Source organism: Podarcis cretensis (assembly GCF_951804945.1).
Source record: "Podarcis cretensis genome assembly, chromosome: 3".
Taxonomy (NCBI): domain Eukaryota; kingdom Metazoa; phylum Chordata; class Lepidosauria; order Squamata; family Lacertidae; genus Podarcis; species Podarcis cretensis.
In genome coordinates, this window is record NC_137172.1 from 100,359,147 (window position 1) to 100,368,405 (window position 9,259).

At 42.3% G+C, this 9,259-nt stretch overlaps 1 protein-coding gene and 1 long non-coding RNA gene across 3 annotated transcripts in view; one reads left to right on the forward strand and one right to left on the reverse strand.

The window, feature by feature from the left end:
- SH3YL1 (SH3 and SYLF domain containing 1) overlaps positions 1–5,537 on the forward strand; it is a 514,925-nt gene extending 509,388 nt beyond the window's left edge. For both annotated transcript variants that reach the window (XM_079970065.1, XM_079970064.1), the window contains exon 10: positions 4,737–5,537. In XM_079970065.1, coding sequence (XP_079826191.1) covers positions 4,737–4,933 — 197 coding nt within the window. In that variant the 3' untranslated portion in view covers positions 4,934–5,537. The remainder of the gene's footprint in view (positions 1–4,736) is intronic.
- LOC307212814 lies at positions 292–4,729 on the reverse strand. The gene is made up of 2 exons (XR_013837244.1): positions 3,094–4,729; positions 292–2,716 (listed from the first exon to the last, which is right to left on the reverse strand). It is a non-coding gene; the product is annotated as an uncharacterized lncRNA (long non-coding RNA).
- Positions 5,538–9,259: the final 3,722 nt, after the last annotated feature.

Below are 9,259 nucleotides of genomic sequence, written 5' to 3' on the forward strand. Positions count from 1 at the left end.
ATTGCGGGGGGGGGGGACTCCATCTCCTGCTGCTGAGCCAGCTGATTACAAAGGCACATAAAGATTGAGGTCAGTGCATGCTAGGACTAGAAAATTGAGGTCTTTGTTTTATGTGTGTTTTGGGTCAATGCCATTTTGTTAAAAACTAACTTGAGTAATAGGCAGCCACTAAGAGCGTCTACCTTTTTAGTATCCTTAACATGGCAACTATGCCATTTTCACAGAGGAAACAAATAATATTTAGTGTACAATGGAGGTTTTTTGGCAGTAATTAAAGGCTGAATTAAAAAAAAGAAGAAGTTAAGCCTTCTCCATCCAATAGCACCCCAGGCTTGAGGCAAGGAACAAAGGCATATAATTCATTTTGCTTTTTGGAAAGAACTTGTAAGAAGAATCAATCTATACAAAATCCAGTTGTATTCAGTTTCTCCAGGCTATAATAGGCACATGGATTTTAAACAGGGCATGTCGTAGGAACAGAGAGAGCCTGGTTTTATAGGGCTAGCTTCTTAACCAAATGAATCATGCTACCAAAGTAGAAAGCCACCTGATGTGGATCTGAAATGTGCCACTGAAAAGCAGACTCAAAGTAGGAGACTCAGATCAGATGCGTGGCAGAGCACACTGCCTTGACGAATGGTGCAAAAAACATCCCCATCACTGCTGTCTCCCCTAATGTCTTCATTTTCTTCCTCTGCCTTTTTGAGAAACAATCCTAATTTTAGTTTCAAAACTTGATTCTATATCTTGGTATCTAACAGAGTCGTAGATAATTAACTGCCCGTAAGCAAACTTTTTGCAATCTGGGAGAGTTGGTCTAATAGCCCCTTGTTGCAGGCTATTATTGTGGAGCAAATATCCTGTGGGAGACGATCTGAGCATTATATTACCACCCCTACAACTTTCCCCCCGGCCCTCTGACGGAGGGGGAAGCGTGATTAGAGATTATGACAGAGATCGGTTATGGCAGACGCTGTAAGACTTTCCCAGTACAAACAGCAATAAAAAAATGATACTTTTGTATATGAATTGGATTAATAGCCATGGAGTTGCCAGGTCACCGTTGCTGGCCGTTTAAACCTCTCTCCCAACATCTGTTTCGTAAGAGGGTAAAGGGAGAGAAATGTGGTCTTTGACAAAGCTTATGTTTGGGGTTTACTATAGGTCACTTCTCAACGTAAGCAGGCTTTATCAGCATTTGTTGTAGTGTGGCGTGCGGTGCAGGAAAATGTCTGTGGCATGCATAGGAGCCTCAGAACACCGTTTTCCCTAAATAATGCTGCATTGCTTGAAACAGAGGCAAAGTGTTCTTACCAAAGCTGGATGAGTAACAATGGATAGAGAAAGGGCACATCTCACTTCTAGTTCTTGACTCTCACAATCATTTCTTAGTAAATAAATGCATGAAGATATGTTAAACTGAGCCAACCCATTGTGCAGAGCAAGCCACAAAAAATTAGGCATGTCTCCTTAATAGAAACGATGGAATGGGTAAATGGCAGTGTTGGTGCTTTGAGCCTCTCCCTTAATAATAGATGCCTTTCCCCCAAAACTGGTTAGTGCGAATTTTGCTTCTTTCGCAACCGTACCCCTTCTCTGCAACGCTTCTCCGTAAGTCATGTGCAATCTTGCCCTACTGCAGAGCTGCATTAAAAGAGTAATCAACAAGAGTGTAAAGGTAAAGGTACCCCTGACCGTTAGGTTCAGTCGCAGACGACTCTGGGGTTACAGTGCTCATCTCGCTCTATAGGCCGAGGGAGCAGGCGTTTGTCCGCAGACAGCTTCCGGGTCATGTGGCCAGCATGACTAAGCCACTTCTGGCGAAACCAAAGCAGCGCATGGAAACGCAGTTTACCTTCCCACTGGAGTGGTACCTATTTATCTACTTGCATTTTAAGGTGCTTTCAAACTGTTAGGTTGGCAGGAGCTGGGACCGAGCAATGGAAGCTCACCCCACCGCGGGGATTCGAACCGCTGACCTTCCGATCGGCAAGCCCTAGGCTCTGTAGTTTAGACCACAGCACCACCTGCAACAGGCAAGCAAATGATGGTGTACGCGTCTTTCTCAGGAAACAGTAGGCTTTTAAAGCTCTGGGTAGCTCTCTGTTTTGTAAGTGCAGGGCTCTCTTAGACTGCAGCAGTAGTTACAAAAATCTGGTAACTATCTCCACCCTTGATGGAACTGAAATAAAATATGAAAACTCTCCCCTATGTTGTTTCATGAAGGGGTGTCCATGAATACCTGTGGGATAGTACAGCTGTCTCCCCCCCCCTCCTTTTCTCACACACTTGCACATACATGGATGCAAGGAAGCCTGTGTGCCTGCACACAAACGCACCACACAGTTTCCCCAGCTCTGCCCCTGCATGTCTAACGGGCACAGTTGAGAACCTGCACAGTCATGGTTCCTGCTTGCATGGGAAATTCTCTCTCTGCCTTGGCTCCCACTGCATGAGGAACATGAACTCAGATGATGGTTTCCCCCCCCTTCTAAACAGCTTTAATGCTCACATTGGTGTGGTTGCCTCTGGTTGGCCACTGTGGAAAGAGAGTGCTGGATCTTGGCATCATTCAGCAGGGCTTTTTCATATGGATCCAAGCCCAGGAATTGGCTTTTTTCCAAAAAGTGCCCAAGGCAGCAAATGGAGCAACAGTCATTTAGGATTGTCACATAACACAGCAAGCTGATCTGCTGAGCTTCCTGCTCCTATAAAACTAAGCTAAAAAGGTAAAGGTAAAGGTACCCCTGCCCGTACGGGCCAGTCTTGACAGACTCTGGGGTTGTGCGCCCATCTCACTTAAGAGGCCAGGGGCCAGCGCTGTCCGGAGACACTTCCGGGTCACGTGGCCAGCATGACATCGCTGCTCTGGCGAGCCAGAGCCGCACACGGAAACGCCGTTTACCTTCCCGCTGGTAAGCGGTCCCTATTTATCTACTTGCACCCGGAGGTGCTTTCGAACTGCTAGGTTGGCAGGCGCTGGGACCGAGCAGCGGGAGCGCACCCCGCCGCAGGGATTCGAACCGCCGACCTTTCGATCGGCAAGTCCTAGGCGCTGAGGCTTTAACCCACAGCGCCACCTGCGTCCCAAACTAAGCTACAAGTACCTTAATGTTGAACGGATTAGCCATTCTTGAGCAAGCACCTTGGCCAGTTTCCCAAGATAAAAATTTGCTAGATGTGTTGAAGCCCCCCCCACCCCAGCTCACAGGAACGTTCTCAGTAGCAAACATCTTCCTCCATTCTACATGGATATAGCATAACAAAAACACAAGACAAGATTATCATCAAATGTTTGGTCTACAAGTTTGCTATTAACAGATGAACAGGGCTCAATAGCGTTTTCGTCATTTGAATGTAGCACTGTAGCACCATCTTGTGTAGATTGAGCATTTTTTAAATCTTTTTGAAATACAGTTGCAATGTAACAACTTACGTAACAACTGCATGGCCTTGTTTCCCACAAACCTTCCTTAAAATACTCTAAAGGCAAACAAATGGTTGTTGTGTATTTTCAAAAGGCTGGAATGCTGCCAACAAGAGTTGTCCAGAGATGCTGTTTTTTGTAAATTTCTTAAATATAAACAGATGCTACACACAACCAGCTATAGGTTTACCAACTCTAGTTTGGAATTGAAGGTGCACAATTCTTTGGCTAATTTGCCCTGTAAGTTTGCAGTATTTTATTTAATTTTTGCCTTCACTCTGGCTTCCTCAACTGTAAGGTAAAGTGTGTGTAGGCTCTCGTATGAGCAAAATGGGTTAAATATCTTCTCTCCTGCAAGCTGAGAAGAAAACCTCGCCGCTTACTTGCACACCAATTAAAAAATATTTTGGTTATGCTTGAGCTGATAGATAGCTCAGATCTAAGTTCCTGCAGGACTTTAGATTTCAACTTTCTGTGCTTCAATGTGGTTTTTCTTTTTTTCCCTTACTGTTTAGCCCCTTTTGCCTGCAACACAAGTAGGAACTGCCCAAACCATTCAACACCAACATTTTCTTCTTTTAGATGTTGAGTCTGCCAATAGGAGGTGCCTTGAATATTTTGTTCACAGGAAGTATTTTGATAGACAAATGTTGCTAGATCTTGAGAATGCAAGAAGAGCCTTATAGTGTTGGTTCAGACCAAAGGTCCACCTTGCCCAGAAGTAGCCAGCCAAATACAAGAAGGGAATGAAGAAAACGGGCCGCCTTCCTCTTGTAGTTGTTGTTTAGATAGCCAATTATGGATTGGTTGCCTACCGCATTCTATGGCCTCTGAACACTTTATCTCTCTCCATCTCTGTAAATTGTATCTGTGTCTTATGCAATATGTATTGGAATTTTACGAAACTCAACAGAACTTGGATGTGTACCTCTAACCAACATAGTAAGATCTGTGTAGACCTTCCCCCATATCTTACTCTGTGCCACATTCCCCTTTTCTCCCTCCCCTCAGTTGCTCCAATCTTCAACATGTTATACATGCTGAGTAGACCATCCTTTGTATGAAGGACAATGAAGATGGACCAGAAGGCTTGAAGTAGAATCATGCATGAAAACGCTTGACTTCCTGTTTAACTTGTAACAAAATTTGGTCTCCAGTCTTGGAGTGGTTTGGGGTGATTTATGTTGTACTTTGTGGCAGCTCACTTGTTGTCAAGGCAAGCTGGACTTCAGCACTCTGTGAAATTTATCGTTCAATATGAAACCCAGGTCCTGAACTGCCGTCTTCTTCTACTTCTTCTGTTTCTTAGGAAACTCAAAGGCCACCAGTCCTACATTCGTTACAGCGCTATATCCGTTTGAAGGACAGCAGCCAGGCGACTTGACTTTCAACGTGGGCGATAGGATCAAGATCACGACGAAAACAGATTCACAGTTTGATTGGTGGGAAGGAAGTTTGCAAGGCAGGACTGGCATTTTCCCTGCTAATTATGTGACCATGAATTAAAGCACATTCAGGTGGCCTTGCCCTTTTTGTCTTAACTACTTGCTCTTAAATATGCAACAAAAAATTGTTAATTACAAATATTTGGCTTGATCCAGTTGCGTGTTGGCCAAAGCAGAGAAATGCCATTGGGAGCCCTGTTTACCTGTCCTTGCCCTTCCTCTCCCAGGTGTACATGCAGATATTGCAGAGAATGAGAGAATTGTGTGTGCCATCTCTGTTGCCCATTGATGCACCTTGGAAGGGCTAGGCTGTGGATAAGGGAGGTGCACATGGGCTTCTCATTCCTTTCAGTGCTTCCCTGTCCTGCCTTACCCTCTGGTTCTGTTGAGCCTTATTCAGCTCCTCCTTGTGAGGGGGCGTGTGCCTTCTTTCTGCTGGATCAAGCCCTGTATTTTTTACAGATTTTGTTTTTAATTTAATATTTTCAGAAAATTTGTGTTTTAATATTTTTTTTGTAACTTATTTGTAAATGGGTGAAATCATGGAGTCTAATCGCAACGAGCTGCATCAGGGATGCTAGATTGAATGTTGTGTGCTTTGTATTTAACACTTGTCATTAATAATGTCGAATAAAATCTTTAAATAAAAATCTTGCCAATTGGAATTCTTCGGCATTCTCTTAAAACCAACAAGCATTTACAGTGTGTACAACGTTTACAAAGCCGTTCCATGTTTTGAATTTGTCTTCTGGCTGTTTCACCATCACCACCCTTGTCTGTGACTTGCTCCAGCAGAGTCATGGTGAATAGAGAGAGAGAGAGGGCAGGGTTTTTTTGTCATGTGTGATGACTTAGCCCTGAAGTTAGCAGTTCCTTGGCAAACTAAGTATTTAGGCTACTCACTTTCATGAGCATAGATGGCCCTTGGATTCCAGAGGTTTGACGTTCCACTGGAAGCCCCAGTACACAATTGAAGATCCATAAGTCAAAGTGGTTAAGTCCTGCTGTGCCTCCTGGTTTTCTCCTCTTTCATACCATCCAAAGAGGACCTTAACCAGTAACTAGAAAAATATGTGAGGAGTTTGGATTTGATATCCCACTTTATCATTACCCGAAAGAGTCTCAAAGCGGCTAACATTCTCCTTTCCCTTCCTCCCCCACAACAAACACTCTGTGAGACTGAGAGACTTCTGGGAAGTGTAACTGAGAGACTTCAGAGAAGTGTGACTAGCCCAAGGTCACCCAGCAGCTGCATGTGGAAGAGCGGAGACACAAACCCGGTTCACCAGATTACGAGTCTACCGCTCTTAACCACTACACCACACTGGAGAAGTCTAGCTTTCATTACATACCAAAGACAAGCATCATTAAACTTGTGGTCTTTTTTCCTATCCGTAGAACTGGTTACCCCTGGTTATTTGACACATTCTAACTCCTATAAATGCCTTGTTTACTCCCCATCTTCTATATAGTGTGGCCCCTTTTTTTTGCCTCCTCTGGTAGTACTCAGGCATATTTTGAGTATAAACCAAGTGTTTATCGTATTTTATTTTTCCTTAGAAATTCTCAGAGGGAGGACATTAAGGAATTGTATATTCCTTTTAATAATGCAATTCAGAATCAGCCTGTCGATTGTAGTTTATTTTACCATTCGTTGTTTCAATTTTTCCTTTCACAGGTGAATGGCAACCAAAGTTTTAAGCTTTCCTTGGGAAAGGATTTGCTCGGATGTTATGGCTGTCTGTGGGGCAGGTTGTTCAGCTCTGTATATTGCTCAGCAGAATATCACCCTGCAGTTTCCACATTAGCTGCAACACTAGACAAATAATGTTTTTTATCTTTTTGTAAACTGCTTTGAGATTTTTTACATTCAAGCAATGTATAAATTTATTAAATGAACAAATAATATATATTTACACATTTTACCATTGGATAGATGGGGAGGGTTTTTAATTTTATTTTAAATTCATTTCTCCATGCATATGACTGAATCCCACTTGCTGACTGACAGGAGCACTGAACTTGTTAAGAGTAAATCCCAATAAACTAGACCCAAGTGGTTTTCTTTGGCTACCTGACTGCCAGAAAAATGAGTCCCTTGTATATACCTCTCACTTATAACAGGACACCCAAAGTGTTATCCCCAAATGTTTATGGTATGCAAGTCTCCCAGGAAGTTGAAATTCAGCACACAAAGAACCCGAGATGTGTTGATTGCTATAAAATTCGGAATTTGGGTATTTCCAGAAGCCCATAGATATTATACATTCCTGTAGAACAAAAACTTGATTAACTAGTAAGTTTGTACATTATTATTACTAATTGTAAAGCATTTTTTTACCTCGTTCTTCAACTAAAAGAGGCTGCAGGAAAATCTTCCAAATGTCCCAGCTCTCAAGCTTAACAATGTAAAAGACATGACACAAAAGAAAAGGGAGTTGGGAGGGAAGAGGAGGAGAAGCAAATTCAGCCACTGTTTCATGTATAAGAATTCTTGTAAATGATCGGCAGGGACTGAAATATTTCAAGGAGAAGAACAGCAGCCCAAAGTTGATGGTCTTTCAACTGAACTGTTAAAAAAGTCATGGAGCCCCATCTCCATCGCCTTTCGGGATTCTGAACCTTTTTTTTATATATATACTTGCAGGGTATATGTATATATTTAATCACTAGCGATAGCTACTCCAGAAGGACCATGTGTTCAGTAGGCAAGGAAAGGCTCATCAAAGTCCTAAATATGTGTTCTGCTTGTCTGCATGTGTGGGTCCGAGTCCGCTTGCTCCTCTACGTAAACAGGGTAAAAAATGGGTATCTTTGGTTTTTGTTTCATATTCTTCAAAAGCAATGAAATGAAAGAGTAAATCATGAAAAGTTTGTGTTGTGAAGTCTCTGATTTCATAGAATCATAGAGTTGGAAGAGACCACAAGGGCCATCGAGTCCAACCCCCTGCCAAGCAGGAAACGCCATCAGAGCACTCCTGACATATGGTTGTCAAGCCTCTGCTTAAAGACCTCCAAAGAAGGAGACTCCACCACACTCTTTGGCAGCAAATTCCACTGTCGAACAGCTCTTACTGTCAGGAAGTTCTTCCTAATGTTTAGGTGGAATCTTTTTTCTTGTAGTTTGGAACCATTGCTCCAACCATTGATTTGGAAATGGCCTCAACTGCAGCCTAGCCTTGGGGCAAATATTTGGCAAATGTTTCTAGAGAAGGTAAGATTGACTTATTAGAAATACTTACAATAATAGAAAGCAGTGTTTTAAAGTGGGGTGGTGCGAGAACATACATCATTTTTCTTTGGCCAGTTATTCTTGTGTCATCTATCATTGCTACGGTAAGTGGTGCAGTTTTGAAAGTTTGGTCAAGTAGTCCATCCAGAATTAGAACTTTTTTTTTGTAATGCCTGGTTCAGAATGGGGTCTCTTTAAAATGCTAGATGCATGTGCTTCATTGTTGGTTGTTGTTTTTTTTTAAAAAAATACTGAATGAAATATAGTCCCATTTTACTTACACACACACACACACACACACACGTATAATTCTCGTGTTACATGTAGACTGATTTCTTTAGCACATCCTTTGTGCACTGGTTCACCTAATCTATTTCCCTCGTACTTGATTTCTAAAACAAACTCCCACATTGCGTTACAAAACGCAAGCCATCATTTTTTAACTCTTAATTGGTTGCTTGTCATCCATCAGGCTCTGACAAACAGACATAGAAAAGCTTGACAAAAGTTCTGCGGGTCACTTACTTAAGTGTTGCGGGTCATTTACTTTGTATATGTGTGTTTAATTAACTTCAAATCTGGGCCATCCAATATCCATGTATTACATACAACAAGAAGAGTTTGCCTTGGGCTATAAACAGGATGCCATGGATCCACTAACCTTAAGGGACCTTTCTGAAGATTTTTTTGTTGGCTTCATTAGGCCTTGGACTAACGTCCAAAAAAGTGTCTCCGTGCGTCCAAAGCAATGGATGGAGTTTCCATTTGCTTTAGTAGTAACAGGATCTTTCTCTTCAGATATCCCCATGTAACTGACCCCCTTGTCAAGTTTAGCTTGGTTTTTAAATTTCTCATGCTCGGAACACCTAATCCTTGCCAGCACATGTTAGCTCCATAACCCAAGTTTCATTTCCTAGCATTTTGTATCTCTGAAGTAACTGTTTGCATTCTGTTCAGCTGGTGACTTAGCTTTCACGTTAGAAGTCACCATTTTGTCTGTGCCAGTAGACTGTCGGAACTACAAATATTGCCCTTCTGTACATCGTTAAGATAAGGCCTAAGGTTTTTTTTAGTTTTGAATGACAGATATGTCATACCCTTTCCCAGTGCTTTTTTTCTGGAAAAAGGAGGGGGAACTCACCACGAAGTTGGTTA